The 17464-nt window shown below is 38.0% G+C and overlaps 1 protein-coding gene across 1 annotated transcript; it reads right to left on the bottom strand.

Moving 5' to 3' along the window:
* LOC145598511 (CASP-like protein 5B2) lies at nucleotides 1–12298 on the bottom strand. Its single transcript, XM_081654876.1, has 3 exons — nucleotides 11866–12298; nucleotides 2275–2407; nucleotides 1–397 (listed from the first exon to the last, which is right to left on the bottom strand). The coding sequence occupies exons 1-3, from the start codon at nucleotides 11994–11996 to the stop codon at nucleotides 200–202; spliced, it is 462 nt and encodes a 153-aa protein (XP_081511002.1). The 5' UTR covers nucleotides 11997–12298; the 3' UTR covers nucleotides 1–199.
* Between the last annotated feature and the right edge of the window lie 5166 nt (nucleotides 12299–17464).

The following is a 17464-nucleotide window of genomic DNA, read 5'->3' as shown; positions in this document are numbered from 1 at the left end:
TCTAATGAAAGCATCGGAAATATTTTTTGTCATTTCAAATCAATGCTTATAATATCACCTTAATAAGGTATCAAAACTCAGAAGCATACACTGGAGGATAAGGATAAAAATAAGAGTGAAAAAAGGGGCACATTTACACATTATAAAGAAGAGAATTGGACTCATGTCACAAGCTGTTGTCAAATGGTCAATTTAGATTTCAAACAGAAGCCAAAATCCATAACATCAGATATGAAGACAAGGCAATAAGAAACCAGGTGATGAAGGCAAACGTGACAGACAACTGGTACTTGGAACACGGCAGATGTTCTGACCTGCAGAGGCTAAGATCATTGGAATACAAAACCACAATTCCAGCTGATGAGCATGCGGCAGCGAGTGATAAAGTAGCTGTTACCTGGTATCAAATTTCTACTTAATAAGTCATAGTGAATAAAATTACAGAGCCTAAGGCCAAATACAATGACTACCTCCATTTCTTATTAATTGCAACAAAGGGGTATTATTTGTGAGACAAAAAATTCCTTTGTTGCAATTGAAAAGAAACGTAGGTAGTATATGAGCTCAGAGATGATACGACCAGCTCCCAGCCAAAGGATAACTGGTTAAATCACTTAATTTAAACTTGCTAATATGAAGTTTATGCCAACTTTTTAACCACTAACAAACATACTTTTTCTCAATCATAAGTCAAGTGAAGGTTTAATGAAGTCACAGGAAAGTAGAAACAGATACACAAATCATAAAAAAAAATATATATATAAATATAAATAATAAAAATTTAAAAAAAATAAAATAAAAATAAAATTAAAAATAAAATATCAGTAAGAACCACAAAAATTAACCTTTGGCACTCACAATTTAAGCAGACCACAACCCACTAGATGCGAGCCTTTAAATTATTTTTCTACTGGTATTAAAAACAACAAATAAAGCCTGTATTTGTTTTTGGTAAACCAAAATTAAAAGCCTACGACTCGTCTATTTTTTGAAAAAATTCTATGATTTTTGAGCTAAGATGAAGTGTCTAAGGGATGTCCTCGAGGGTCCGACACAGGTATTTGAGGCAAAACTGTAAATACTCCTTCCAATTCAAATAACGGAATCTTTTGACTGCCATGAAAAACTCCCATTTTTAAATACTACCTGCTTAGATACTTAATGCCCTTATTTCAGCAACATTATCTGATGTGATTATTGATCCGAAAATCAACAAGCACAAGGATAAGTGTTTTAAGCCTAATTCTATACAGGAAATTCACCAAGAATTAAACCAAACCAAGAGTAATTAACTAAGAATCCGCCTAATTAACTAGCTCTAAATGAATGTTTTAACTAAAACAAACTAAAACAGCAATTGATCGCAATCAATTAAAGAAAGTGTTTAACTTTTATTTTTTGTATTTCATAATCTGAATTTTTTCATGTGTGCATAGCTCTATTAATAAGATTATTTATCCTATAAAGATTAGGACAAATCCCTAATTCAATCATAGATCAAATTCTATCCGTCCTAGAATTCTGTTGCAAGTAGAATTACTAGTTTAGCTTGAAAACTAAGCTACACGGTTTTAGCAACTCTAACAACCTTCCTTGATTAAATCCACATGCCTAAAATCAGTTATACTAACTGAAAAAATATCCTAACAACTTAACTAAAATAACTTTAAAGAATCCTAATGCTTACCAAGAAAAACCCTTTCAAGTGAAAGGTAAAAACTTGTGAGCGAAATCTAAGTAAACTAATCAAAGAAATAATCTAAATACCAAGAAAAGCTACTAAACAAACCGTAGCTTTGCTTTGATATCCAAGAAAGTGTGCATGCTGGCTAGGCTTGCATCAATGTTTAGGGACAAGCTTTCCTTATGCATAATTAGTAAATCTTGAAAGTTCACCATGTTTGTAATCGTATCATTATCTCTTATTGCCACAAATAGCATTATTGAAAATCCTCATTGATGCCAGCTAGTATCACCAATATACATAATGTTGTTGCTTCCTTTCCCCCATTGGTACCAGATTATGCTCTTCAGTACATATATCTCACCGTGGCTAAAAAATTGTGTTTATATGAAATAAAGTTCCCAAGAAACACTAATGCTGTCGGTATCCTATATAATCATAACACAATATTCAGATGCACACAAGCCTCCAGCAGGTCCCCAAAAAAACGAAAATGGCCTCTCAAATATAAAGTACACAAATGCCTAGACTAAGCATGGTAAAGGCACATAATGTAAAAAATAAATAAGTAAAGTTTACTGATTACATACCCAGTCGCCAACAACAAATAGGCTCACTAAGACAGGGCTCTGAAGGTCCCTCTTTATCTTCAGGGCATAGACATCCAGACAAGCAAGTCCAAAGCTCCATAGCACTTGAAGCCCCATAGATGCAATCAAATAGCTAAACCAAAAGATTTCGATTAGAATGATTCAAAGCAAAACTATCCAAAGCTGCACAAATTAAAGAGAAGGAAAACAACGCATCCTATTAGGCACGATTCACAAAATAATAAAAATAAACAAAATAAATATAGTAGTAATTGGAGTTTCCAGCTCCAACTGAAAACTAAGCACAATTAAACCAGCAAACAAGGCAGATGGAAGATGCATGAAGATGTCTACTACACAAGCTAATAGCTCATAACTTCGGCTGGTCAAACATTTAATCTAAAGAGCTATTATATGCCTCTAGTTTACATGAAGCCCTTGCACTGCAGTATATTTCTATCCCATACATCAAAAAGTCTACATATAAAATGTGTAAAGATCAAGTAAAGCAGTACACTATTAGGGCTATTTTTGTGGTTGAAAATTTCTGACACAAAAGTTGATAGTAAATGAAAGAAACTAAAAGAGAATGCAACCTCTCAACAAGGAAAGAAATTCCACCAAATGCTGCAGCCTAAAGGGTGAACCGGGTGAAACACCAAAAAAAAAAAAAATGATAATGTCAAATCAACAACAGCTACCTGATCTAGACATCTACTCCCTTTATCCCTATTTTAAGACTACAAAACAGAATTTATATGAATATTAGCTTTTTGTCTCCATTTTACTATCACAATCAGTTTGCTTGTGCCTGGACTTGTGATCATTCTATCTTAGTGATAATTTGGGTTGACTGGCTGGCTACCTCTGCATGGGAATGACTCTAAAGATGGGCTTAAGAGAGCTTCAATTTCTAAGCTCTTTCTTCAAGGGGGGAAACCTGCCCTTTGAATTTGCTCCTATACTACTACTCCATGACGCCATGAATTGAGTAAACAACAAACAGCAAGGATGACAAAGGCAGAGAAACTAGCTAAATACTTTCAAGTGTAAGGGAAATCCTTTATGTAACACGGAAAAATTTAAATTCCTTAGAATCCTAAGTAGGCATTGAGGCAGAATCTATAGATGGGAGTAAAAGTGGAGCACTGTCAAGCCATCTCAGGTCCAAAGGGCACCAAAGGCCTCAAAAGGTCCATATAAGACAAATACACTATTAGGCTATTAGGGCCCATCATTGCCCTTCCACGTACCACTATAAGTATCCTTCTTAGGGCAGAGGTAAAAGGAGGTCAATCTTGTTTCGGAGTTTTTCTGGTCCCTCCGGAGAGTTACATCCCTAAGTCTGAAATCTGTTGTCTTCTCTGATGTGAGAGAATTCAGGTATGTTGTATTAATTGAACATGCCCCAGAAATGGGGTGGAATCTCCCTTTTTATATGATCATCGGGATTTGTGCCCCTCCTAGGTTACGGACACCTAGGACTGATGGGATGCGCCGCTATGCGGCTTTCTCGGGATTTGGGCCACAAAGGTCGTCTTTTTCCCACATGAATTGGAAGGACATGTGTCAAAGGGGGATTGGTCCACTTGGAACCTTTCCTAAGGTGACACATGTCGCCTTTGAATAGGGCCACTTGTCATGACTCATGAGTAATTTTACCCAAAACATTTACCCCTCAAAGATGTGATGTGACGTGCCACGTGGCATCACTTGTCATTCAGTTATTGGTGAATCAGTATTGGTGAATCAGTATTAACTGTTCACCTTCTGGGAAATTATAAGGTTGCCCCTAAATTTACCCCTCTATATATTGAGTTTTTACCCTTCCTTTTTGGACATTTCCAAAAAGTCATAAGAGAGAGAAAGTGTTTCTTTTAAAAACAGTTGTTCGATTTCTACACGCCTATATAGCCGGTCAACGCTTGTCACTCTTTTTCAGAAACTTGTACCATCTCTACCACAGCTCTTTCTTATTTTTCCCGTTTGTGCATTTACATTCAATAAATGTACTCAACACCAACACACACGACACAGCCTAGGTCATCATTCAGCCGGTAATCTAGTACAGCTGAGTCTAGGACTTGGGGTGTCGACTCAGGGTGTAGGGAACAACCTTGTACATCTCTAAATCCGACCGTCTCTGTGTCATACCCGAAGACGGCTGCAGAGAGACGGTACATTGGAAATAGAGGCACGCCGGTTGTGGAGGAAGACATGTCGGTTGACCAAGAAGAGGACTTCCCTCCAAGTACGCCAAGCACACCAAGTGATGCGACAGGCTACCTTAGCCCCTAGCTCTCAAGAGAAGGAGCCCGTAAATAGAGGCGGTGAAGAGGCCGCCACTCGAGGATAGTGAGGCAAAATAGAGGAAGAAATGGAATAATGAAGGGCATCCTCTTAAAAGAGTATGATTAGAGGCCTTAGTGATTTTAAGCGGCCCCTTGGGGAAGGCTAGGCACAACAGCTTGGAAAGAGCCAAACGCCAATGAGTACTTCGGTTGCTATGAAGCGACGTTCTTGGCTGGCTTCCGGTTCCCCCTTCATGACGCAGTGAAAGCTTCCTACAGGGATATAACTTAGGCGTGTGGCAGTTGTCCCCAAACTCTTGGGTCAACATTCTGGGGCTAGGAGGCCTTTGCCCACATGCACTACCTTAGCCGTAACCAAGCTGGAGGGTGTGGTATACCTTAACCACATACTCCAAATATCAAGTAACCTTAGACAAGCCGTCTAAGTGGGATGCCTGGAAAAACCGGTTCTATCTAGTTTCTGCCCCCAAACGGCAGGAGAACTATGAGCCCCGTCGATACAATAAAAAAGCTTGACCTTGTGGGTCAAAAATGCAAATTCCCTACGATACTGGATGAGGACTATGAAAAAATCAAAGAGTCGGGGCTCTTTGAGCTTACAACTGATACCCTCTCAACCGACGAAGTAATAAGTTCACCCAAGAATTAGATACCCAAACATGAGGTGTTCTTATTCGCTTGCGGCCTGATAGAGTAGGTCTAACATGCATCCGACAATTATTATGTTGTCTATATTTCTTCATTGCTTCAATTATATTGCATTAGCTACACTAAAAGGCCGCTATGAGTATGCTCCCAGATGACAAGACACCAAGATGGTCCGCAGCTCAAATCCGCAAAGATGATGCGGAAGCAAAAAGAGACCGGATAAAGGCCAAGGCCAAGGTATAAACCGTCTGCCCCTCCCTATTTGAATATTTAGATTTGTTTACTCATGGAGACGACTGTATACTCAATACCTAACTCACTTTTCAGGATGGAGACAAAGGAGCTCCTAGGTCCTTCACCAAGCTCAGAAGGTGTCGTGAGACACTCCTAAACTTCCGCTTGGGAAGGGCCGCATGTGCATCGTGGGGAAGAGCATCAGGGCTTTGGTTTAGGAATAAACCTAGGGAAGAAGCCGGTTCCCAAGAGGTAACGAATGGTGGAGAGCCATCCAAAGTTGCACACAGTTCTGCAGCAATTGTGGGTGATGATAGCCTGCCTTGATTCGAAAATGCGGTATCAGTCGCGATCGCAGAAACGGAAGTGAGATAATAGAAATTGAAAAAGGGAAAGAGAAGTAAGGGGTCATGTGGGATGTGAGATAATAGAAATAGAAAAAGGAAAGAGAATGGGTGGGGTCCGGTCAACTTCAAAAGAAATGTCTTGTATCTTATAACCAGTTATCACCAACTTTACCCCATTTTATTCAAAAATAAACTTTTATAATTCAAAAAAAGTGCTCTATTTTATGGAGGATTCAGAACCACGTCAGATAATTTTTATAGAGCTAAGGTGTTTTTCTTCAAATTTTTGCAGGTGATGTTCGATGCGGCCGAATTTCAGTTCAAAACAGCCGTACCGGCCGAAATCACGTACTATTGTAATACAACGTGCTGAATCGGTAAATATCGTAACGACAACTTCAAAATCCGTTATATCTCGGCCGATTCGCAACGTAACGGCCGAGTTTTCGAATCATGTAGCCTGCAGATTCTTGAAGGTATGACTAGCCCTTTCGAAATCACACTAGGATCGTCATGCGGCCGTTAACTTATAAGTTGCCTATATAGCTCATTCACCCAATCTTCCTTATGGTGCAGAAGTAGTACTCCAAGTCCAAGGCCATGTTGAAGGCCATCCCTAAGGAGGATAAGGAGGCTCTCCCTGGGATCCAAACGTTCAATGTTGAACGCATTCTCTCCCTATTGTATGAGGTACTATAACTCTTCTCAATCTCTTGTGTTTTTAATCCCGTTTCTGACGCACCATTTGCTTTATGCAGGCGCCGTTGAGAGTTGATGGGCTAAGAAGCCATATGCCGAAACCAGGTTGAGGTAAAAAGGGCTAAACAGGCGGCAATAGATTCCGCAGACATTGCCCAATATCAAAACACAATAGATGATCTCGAGACTAAGGCTAAGCTGATGACACATGCAAGGGGCCAACAAGAAGGCTACTGACTTCAAGGGTGCCCTAAAAAATGCTCGGGTGTTGACAAGGAGAACGCTGATCTCACGTCAACCGAAGAACGAGATGGCCCAGGTGCAGACAAACTTCAAGGCCACTCTCCATGCTGAGTAAGACCGCGTCATTGAAGAGAATGAGGATTCACTGGGAGCTGCATCGGGGATAGAGTATGGCACTTGGGACCTGAGGTATCAGTAACAAGAGAGGAGGGTCGTTTCTGGAGAGGAGGGGAAGTAAAAGAGCAACAATGTTAGCCAAGTTTTCTTTGGCCTTGGGCCGTTTGCATTTCCAGCCTACGTGTTGAGAATTCAGTGTTTTATTAATGAATGGTGCCGACTGGTCGGTTTTGCTAAATTTGTTTTAACTTTTGCAATTTTTGATTTGTTTCAATATGCTTGAATTTTGCCTAACTTATTAATTACATGCGGCAAACAAATTCTAGAATTTGAGTCAAGATAACGAAGTAGAACTATGACTTGTACACCAAAACAATCGAAAGTGTGACAATTGTTACCCAAAAAAAAAAAAAATTGTTTACCAAGAGTCAATCATGCACTATAGTAGGCAGAATAATGAAATGCAGTATATGGTCAGAGGCTTAAGATGGGAATTTACAGTACAAGTATTGTATGATGGGATAAATACCTCTTAAGATCAAGTTTTATTATGTAGTACCAATGGGAATTTATGCCCCATGGTGGTGGAGATGAGGTAGTTGCATTAGATTCTGCAGCCACATTAAAGATGGTGTATGTTGTTTACGGATGATATCGTTTCGGTAAATGAAACTAAAGATGGAGTTAATGCCAAATTGGAGCAATCGAGGCAAAGGTTGGAAAATTAGAGGGTTTAATTTAAGTTCGAGTAAAATTGGGTATTTGGTATGCCGCTTTGGTACACACAATGGGACAAGTGATGATGTAGTCAGCTTGGAGTGACCATGAGTGAATTTTTACATATGTTGGGTCGATCATCAAGAAAAATGGTGGCATTGATCAAGACGTGGCCCACGGGATTAAGTGGGTGGGCTTAAATGGATAGCGGTCACGGGAGTGTTATGTGACTAAAGCATTCCTTTACAGTTTAGGGGAAATTCTACAAGACTGCATAAGGCATATAAGACCAATGTTGAATTATGGTGCAGAATGGCTTCTTAGAAGGAGAACAATAAAAGATGGACGTTACAAAAATGTACATGTTAAGATGATTGTGTAGGAACACTCTAAGAGATAGAATCAGAAATGAGTTATTCACAAGAAAGTTTTGTGTCGTAGGCATAGCAGACAAATTAAGGGAACATCGTATGCGTTGGTTCGGACATGTAAGTACGAAAAGTGGAAGAGTAGGACCATGGAGGGATTAAATAAGGGAAAGGGATATTGAAAATAACTTTTTTGGAAGGAGTTGGGAAGGATATGAAGTATATGGATTTGGATGAGAATGGGGCATTTGTTCGCAAGGGATGGAAGGGAAAGATTTTTGTGGATGACTATACAGAATAGTCATTTTGGGTTCATGTAGCCGACCCCACTTATGGGACTAAGACTTTGATTGATTGATTGATTAATCAAGAGTAACGAAAAAAGAGATAATATGGGATAAATTGTACTCGGGGTAGAATGCAAGGAACACAAATTAATTAATATGTCCACATTATACAAATGACATAGTGAGGTTTACCAAATTCACCCCTTCCCCTTCCACAAATAAGCAAGGCACTTTGTAGGTCCCTTTCCCACCAAATCACTTAGGTATGTGATATTAAGATGTAAAACGTTCAGAGTGGTAAACTATCAATCTATACCGTATGCGCAATTTTATGGAGAAAACAACAAAAATCATTAGACATAGCTGGCAAAGATGACGAGCAGTGGCATTTCTACATTACTGTAACTGGCATATGAACAATTTATCATTTATTTCAGAACTAAGGTTTTGAATGATTTACCCCAGAACTACTTAACAGCGATGGCTATTCATTTAAGTCTTTGGGTAGCACCACTAGATTTTCAACAAGGTGGAAATTCTCGTATTCTCTATGTACATGATCCTGTGGCTTGGATGAGTATTCTTGTTTATATCGTTACGGCTATAAACACTTTCTTGTTCCAATTAACAAAACATCCTCTTTTTCTTCCCGTTGGAGGGATTGGATATAGTCCGGTTGTATGACCCCTTAAAAAAATCATGCCGCATAATGACCAAGAATTTTTTTAAATTAGTTAGCAAAGTTAGACAAGATTGGAATGAGCATAGGAACATGTATTGATGTACCAGATATAGGAGCCAATTCTACAGGAAGCTTTTGAAAACACAGCGCACCCAAGTAAATAAGGAACGAGATGAATACAGAAGTTAAACGCGCATCCCACACCCAAAAGGTGCCCCACATGGGTCTTCCCCGAAACCCCAAAAGATTAAAGTATCAGATAACATAGAAGAACCTCAAAAGATTGGAGATTCTGTTGCTGGAACTAGTTCCTTATCACAGGAAACGATAGTACAATATACAGCAGGACCAATACTTTCATGTCATATGGAGCTGCCAAAGTACCTACCAATTGAAATTCAAAAGGCAAAAGGAAGAAGTTGACCAACAGCATCCGACCATAAAAGTAGACTTAGGGCATACATATTTTGACAGAATGAAACTATGAACCCACACAAAGCCAAGGAAATTTTCAAATTTCGGTTTGGTACTTCATTCATTCACTCTGCTTATCTAATGCCTCTGAAGTGTTTTCAAATGTGCTACTGTTGATATTATGAGTAATCTAATTTATAGAGTATGGATTCATTATTTAAAATTATAAACAGCTTAAACCATGTTAAATATATAGTTACATAATCATATATTTTACAGTGATTAAATTAAACTAATGATAAAAAGTGATACTACAAAATTTTAATTGGAGAGTAGATATAAATGGAAAGCCATAAGTAAAAGTTAAGAACAAAGGTGGCAACCTTAAAGCTCCGCGATAGGAATAAACAAGAACTTACAGGAAGATTGGGGCAAGATCATGCTAGGAACTGGTGGCTTACAGCACTAACAATGGCAGAAAATAAGAAGAAAAATTCTGATTATAGTATAAAGATGAGAATTACAGTAAATCATGCGATAATTCCACTTTCGAGAGGTGGATTCTCTCCTAATATGAGCTTTCGAGAGCCTCAGTTTCTCCCAATGACAAACCACTAAATTCCATCATCCCCTCTTTCCTCCTAGTGAGACATGTTTAGAGAAAATCCCTCCTGACAAACCTTTAGCTTATCCCCCAAGTTACTACAACTTGAAGACCCGCAAACTACCCGACGGGTAATTTTTTAATTTTTCCCATTTTTGCAAGTTGGGAAAGAGTCTAGTTTTCGGGTTGGGTAATGAGTCGCACTTTGAGTACCCGGATACCCATTAAAATGTTAAATACCCGTTTGGTTTTTTTTTTCTTTTTTTTTGCTTTATACTGGAAACATGTTAGGGTAGTGGGTTACATATTGCTTTAGCCGCTCTTTAATCTCCTCTCTCTCTTCTCTCTCTCTCTCTTTTCCTTGAGCAGTTGAGAGAACTTGAACTCACAAATACTAAGATCTACTGCCACATTACCACACCACTCCACCCGCAACCACGACCACATTACCACACCACTCCACCCGCAACCACGACCACTCCACGTCTCCACCACAAACCACCATTCCATAGCAGACCACTCCACGCGCACGACCACAAGCTTGATATCGACCACTCCGCCTACCTCTATCTCACCGCCTACCTCTATTTCACCGCCTACAAGCTCGATCTCCACTGTACACACTTCTCTCATACGAACATTATCTCTTTGGTAAAGGTGAAAATGTTGCTTGCTTGGTTTTTTTTTTTTTTTTTATATATAATTATTAATTAATTTAGTACTTTAATTACTTATGTGTTTTTCAATCCACTCAAATTAGGTTTCGATATTAGTTGTTGAAATTAGTTTGATAGGGGTAAGAATCGTAAGATAAAAGTGAGAAATAAGTTTTTTTGCAATTATGTAAAGTAAGAAATCCATGGACAGATTTACTACTGTAATAGTAAATGATGGATTTGTAGCCATATATGTTCTCGCTGTGTTTTTATATCACAATTTGATAGTATTAAAGCTTGAATATAAATTAAAAAAGAAAAACGGGTACCCCAAGACCTGACCCGGTAAAAACGGGTACCCGATGAGCAGGTACCCGGTTTTATCGGGTCGGGTAATGAGCCGCCTATTTCACTACCCGCATATCCGGGTACCCGCACTTCCAGTATGTACACCCCTACTACTAATACACTATGACTAACATACCCTTCTCCCAAATATTGATTCCTTACATATCAGTGAAATATGAGGAGACATATGAGGAGACAGAAATTGATGTGGTGGAGCAAGAAACATGGGAGACAAGAATTGGTGCCTTTAACCCATATGCATTAAAATGCAAGCTCTAAGGCGTCGCTACAACCATCGCATGTAACTAGCTGCGAAGTCGAGTAAAATAGTAAATGATGATACTTAGAGCTATGAAGCTGTTTTAATGTTTCTTGCTGCCCAATACGCTGCAATGTTTTACTCCTCTCTTTCCATTAAGAATTTTCTTTAGTCCATATTTGCTAAGAGAATTCTCTGGTGCCTGGACCATCTACATTATTTCATAAACTTCACTTTCACCATTCGTTTAGAAACGAAAAGAAACATATCCCCGGAATATTTCCCTCCACTACAACACAACCTCCGCGGTAAGCACAAAACAATGGCATTACAGGTCTTAACACAGTTTTAAAAAAATCACTCCCGTACAAAAATTTCCAACACTTCATTAACACAGCACAACCAATAATATACCTCCGTTTAGTAGGCATAACCCACCCGTCAAATTACAAACAAAAACTACTTTCCACAATGCAAACATAACTTGTAAAATCAAACAAATTTCTCAAATAACAAACTAACTTAACCCAGCAATAAACATCAAGTTAAAGTAAACCCTAAGATTAAGATTCATTAAAAAATGACAAAAAACGAAACAATAAAAACAAGAACAATAATATAGTACTAAATTAACATAAAGTGAAAATTAAGTATACCAGAAAGCAGTGTAGGAAGCAAATCCAGCAGCACAAACCATAAAAGCAATGGAAGCAGCAGCAAATCCACATTGCCCAATTCTTAACATTAATCCAGTCTTTGTACCTGGACTTCCAACCACATCCTTCATCTCGTCACCCAGACTATCTTTCACTCCCCAATACTTCACCCAAAAGGAAAAAAAAAATGCCCTAGATTTCAAAATCCATCATCCCCAAATAATCTGGGTTCTCCCACAATCTAGAAACCTATACTTGAATCTCGTTACTGGAGAAATGAGAGATTTTGGGAATTTTGTTCTAGAAATTCAATTGAAAATGTAGAAATTAATAGGGAAAACTGATGAAATTAGTTTTTTGGCTGCTTTTTTCGACTGTAACAGTCAATTTTATTCCCTGACAGTGAGCTGATCACATGGAGGCAGGGGAAACTTTTTAAAATAGAAAAACTATGGAGTAGTTTATGGCTTTATTTGGTTTTGCAAACCTTTTTGGCAAAATTACACTCAATGACACCAGTTGCCACCAATTTAAGAGTATGTTCTAAATTTTGACACAAACTTGTATTACTTGTTAAATTGACACCAATTTGCCCAAAAAAAATAAAATTGACATCAAAGGCACTAAACATTCAATATTACACTGCATTTGTAATCTATATAAGGAAATTTTGTCAATAATTACCAATTAAATCATGTGTCTTGAAAACAACTACCTGTTAAAAAAGTTTTTTAAAAGAACTACCATAAAGTTGTAAAAAGTTTAAGTAGCACTACCACTCTAACAATTTTGACTAGAATCTTTGGTATGTGAGTCTCATTTTTTAATCACTTTTTACCTTTATGAAGGGTAATTTAGTCAATTTAGATGATGATTTTATGAGGTAAATGTAAAAAGTGGAACCTACATGCCAAATATTCTAGTTGGAATTATTAGAGTGGTAATGCTACTTAAACTTTTTACAACTTTGTGGTAGTTCTTTTAAAAAAAAAATTTAATAGGTAGTTATTTTCAAAACACGCGCTTTAATTGATAGTTCTTGACAAAATTTCCTATATCCTCTATATAATCTTATTTTTCCAACACAATAAGAACTTTTGGAAGTAAATGATTGTTATAAAGGATTTTATACTTGTATTAGGGTTGAAAGTAATGTAAAATTAGTTGTTCAGTATCATTTATGTTAATTTTGTAAATTTTATAACAAGTTGGTGTCAATTCAGCAAGTGATATAAATCAGTGTCAATAATTGCAGAACTTCCCAAATTTGGTGTCAATTATTATTATTTTGCCTTTTTCTTTCATGTTTTTTAACTGTTGCACTTATAAAATGTGATCCTATTTTATTCAACTTGGGAAAACGATTAAAGCATTGCGATCTGATTGTGGTGGTGAATATTTAACCCAAGAGTTTGATGAACATCTGATTAATTGTGGAATACTTTCACAATTAACCCCTCCAGGAACACCTCAGTTAAATGGTGTGTCAGAAAGGAAAAACAGGACTCTACTAGATATGGTTCGGTCCATGATGAGCTTTACTGATCTTCACATAGCATTTTGGGGATATGCATTAGAAGCAGCTGCTAGATTACTAAACAGAAGCCCGTCCAAAGCAGTTGAGAAGACACCATATGAGTTATGGACTGGAAAAGTTCCAAAGTTGTCTTATCTCAAGATTTGGGGATGTGAAGCCTATGTAAAACGTTTACAAGGCGATAAACTACACCCTAAATCAGACAAATGTTTCTTTGTGGGTTACCCCAAAGAAACAAAAGGGTATTACTTCTACAATTGCAAAGATAACAAAGTGTTTGTTGCTCGCGATGGTGTCTTTCTAGAAAAGGAATTTCTCTTTAGAAAGCCAAGTGGGAGTAAAGTGGTTCTCGAAGAAATTTGAGACGAGCAACAAATGGATGTGGATAACACCACGTCAGAGGCGAGGGCGCATGAGACGATTAATCATGCGTCGGAGCAAGCTAATTCCACTAGCAAGACTCCTATCGTCCCACTTGAATCTAATTCATGCGAAAATCTTCAAAAGAGTTGGAGAGAAAATTTCTACTGTTGCTCCTACCCCACATAGGTCTATCAGAATCAGAAATAAACAGTTTGTTGAGGTTCTGTTAACTGAGGATTCTGAAATCTTCCTATTAGAGAATGAGGAACCCATAACCTACAAGCAAGCTTTGGTAAGCCCCAACTCAGATAAATGGCTTGAGGCCATGAAATCCGAAATGGAATCAATGTCTGAAAATAAAGTGTGGACCCTAGTAGACTTGCCTAATGGGGAAAAACCCATTGGTTGCAAATGGGTCTACAAGATTATAACAGACAAGGATGGAAAAGCCTACATCCATAAAGCAAGAATGGTTGCAAAAGGGTTCAGACAGATTCATGGTATTGACTATGATGAAACCATTTCCAAATTAGCAATGCTTAAGTCCATTCGGATTCTTCTAGCAATTGTTGCATTTTTCGATTACGAAATTTGACAGATGGATGTCAAAACCGCCTTCTTGAATGGGTTCTTGACGGAGGAAGTGTGCATGACACAACCTGAGGGTTTTGAAGATCCAGAAAATCCTAGAAAGGTATGCAAGCTTGAGAAATCTATTTATGGATTGAAGCAGGCATCCATGAGTTGGAATCTTTGTTTTGATGAAGTAATCAAAAGGTTTGATTTTCTCAAAAGTGAAGAAGAACCTTGTGTATACAAGAAGTCTAGTGGGAGTAGCGTAGTCTTCCTAGTCCTGTATGTGGATGACATACTACTCATAGGAAATGACATACCAATGCTTGAGTCAGTTAAGGAATGGTTAAAGAGTTGTGTTTCCATGAAAGACTTAGGTGAGGCCGAATACATATTGGGGATCAAAATCCATCGAGATAGGTCTCGAAGGATGATTGGATTAAGTCAAGAGACTTATATTGATAAGGTTCTTGATAGGTTTTCCATGAAAGACTCTAAGAGAGGATTTCTCCCCATGTCTCATGGCATTACTCTCAGTAAATCTCAGTGCCCTAAAACGCCAGAGGAGATGAGACGCGTGAATGATAAACCTTATGCTTCGGCAATAGGATCAATCATGTATGCCATGATATGTACAAGGCCGGATGTTGCATATGCTCTAAGTATGTGTAGCAGGTTTCAGGCAAACCTAGGAGAAGCACACTGGATAGCTGCTAAGAACATCCTTAAGTACTTGAGAAGGACTAAAGAGATGTTTCTAGTGTATGGTGGCGAAGATGAGTTGGTTGTCAAAGGTTATACGGATGCGAGTTTCTAAACAGACAGAGATGACTATAGATCTCAATCTGGGTACATTTTCTGTCTGAATGGAGGAGCAGTGAGCTGGAAAAGTTCAAAGTAAAGCACTGTCGCAGACTCTATGACAAATCAGAATACATAGCTGATGTTGAAGCAGCTAAGGAAGCAGTTTGGATAAAGAAGTTCCTAACTGAGCTGGAGATCGTACCAAGTGCTCAAAAGGAAATCGAGTTAAACAGTGACAATAATGGCGCCATTGCTCAATCAAAGGAGGCTAGGTCACACTTCAAATCCAAACATGTAGAGAGGAAGTATTACCTCATTCGAGAGATCGTTGACAAAGGAGATGTCAAGATGTGCAAAATTCATATGGATGAGAATATCGCTGATCCACTTACTAAACCCCTTCCATTTCCAAAGCATGAGAAACATGCTAATGAAACTGGATTGAGGCGAATGATATAATTAGAAGTTGTTATTTGTTTTGTTTTTGAGAAAAATAAGTTACATATGTAATACATTCATTTGCAGAATTATGTGTAATCAGAAATTCTATTATTTCTCTTATTTAATTATGGTTTCAATATTAAATAAAATGTCCAAAATAATTCTGAATTGATGGGCTCACTAGGTTGATGACCTTTTGATTGAAACCCCACAGGTGAAAAAAATTCATATATTATTTAAGTTCCTAGTTCGGAATCATTAAACTGGACATAAATGATTTCATAAAATTGAACTAGCATGTAAGATTGATTGGATAGTGCAGTTTCATGGGCTATAGGAGCATAGTGATGATGCTCGGTCAATCACATGGATATGCATGAATGATGCATGATCGAACTATAGACCTACTTTAAGGTTCAAGTATAGAACTTCCGGATATATTAGTGGATTCCTTTGACATGAGTGGAACACTGATTCTATTCAATGATTGTTTTAACTGTGGTACATTGAAACGTCTAGCCGTAATTGGAGATTATAAAGGATGTTTCCCGGTTACTTCATTAATTGAGTGGGAGCTTTGGTTGCCACAAGACTGGATTGAGTCTACCTATTGACTAGGAATGTGTCTTGGCCCCTTGAAGAGGAAGAATTCAGAAAGTGCATGGCCGTGCTCAAATGTGTTACATAGTAACCATTTGTTTTGTAATTCTAACTCAGATTTCAAGAAAAGATTTGTAGACTAATATGATCGCGACATGAGATGCAATAATATTATCAAATCGACACACATTGACTTAAGGAATTTGAATATTGTGCACTTGTCTCAGACAAGTGGGAGATTGAAGGAGTTATGTTTTCGATAAGTGTAATTATTAGATATATCAAAGGACCATAGTTATGCAGATAATAAGTTCATACTATAAGGTTGCCAATGTCTAGCACTAGATGTGACAATTGGTCTTTGGGCTTGTTAAATGGCCCAAAGCCTTATAGAATGGATCCTACAAGGTCACACACAAGAGTATTGGGTTAAAAAAGTTAGAGGCCCATTATTGGGCCTCATGATTGTATGACACATCTTATTGATTTGGGCTTGGATTGTAAGTAGAGTCTAATTAGGATTTGGACATGACATGGTTTTATTTCTAGATATGATCTATAAATATAAACCATGCCTAGGGTTGTATGACATAACAATTAACACACTGTGAATTGTCCGACAAGCAACCAAGAAATCCCAAACCCTAATTCTCTCTCTCTTCCATTCGGCCCTCTCTCTCTCCTCCCCTTGTCTGTACGTCCCTCCTCCCTTGGTGGTGCGTGTGGTGCCGCGTGGGTGGTGTTGTGGTGTGCTCGTGACTCTAATCTCCATAGAAGGTTGATTGAAGCGTTCGGTCACGACTAACTAGCATTAGTGGAGGTTTAATCCGTGCTCGTGGACTTAGTAGAGGAATCACACGTGGGGTTCTTTGTCTCCCTTGTTCTTGCTCGATCACTAGTGGAATCACGCTTCAAAGGTATAATTCTTACTTCTTTATGTGTTATGCATGAGATCCTTGGTTTGGTGCTATATGAATATGATTCATGTTTATTCCGCAATTAGTACCTATAATCTCCTACAGTATAGACGACCCAAATAAACGAATTATTATCTCCATAAAACCATCCAAGTTATACGTAGTAATTGTAATAGAGTCAAGGACACATTTTTTTCAATATCAACCAACTACCGTTTAATTTAAGTCTTGAAATGTTGTTTTGGATAAATCTATATCTTTAATTTGATTGTTCGTGGATCTCCAACTTCAAATAATATAACTTTTCCTGTTGTAGACACCCATTTGTGTCTCCCCAAAACCAAACCCAGTGATGAATGCCTTT

The sequence above is a fragment of the Chenopodium album genome, chromosome 20 (genome assembly GCF_948465745.1).
Source record: "Chenopodium album chromosome 20, dcCheAlbu1.1, whole genome shotgun sequence".
Taxonomy (NCBI): Eukaryota; Viridiplantae; Streptophyta; class Magnoliopsida; order Caryophyllales; family Amaranthaceae; genus Chenopodium; species Chenopodium album.
This window is presented reverse-complemented; position numbering and strand designations above follow the sequence as displayed.

Bases quoted from the DNA above. Each gene is read 5' to 3' on its own strand.
- LOC145598511 (XM_081654876.1), bottom strand. From the start codon at position 11,996: ATGAAGGATGTGGTTGGAAGTCCAGGTACAAAGACTGGATTAATGTTA. The intron at 2,408-11,865 runs GTATACTTAATT...CTTTTGGTTTAG, and splicing joins GCTTCCTACACTGCTTTCTG to CTATTTGATTGCATCTATGG. The intron at 398-2,274 runs GTATGTAATCAG...ATTTGATACCAG, and splicing joins TATTTGTTGTTGGCGACTGG to GTAACAGCTACTTTATCACT.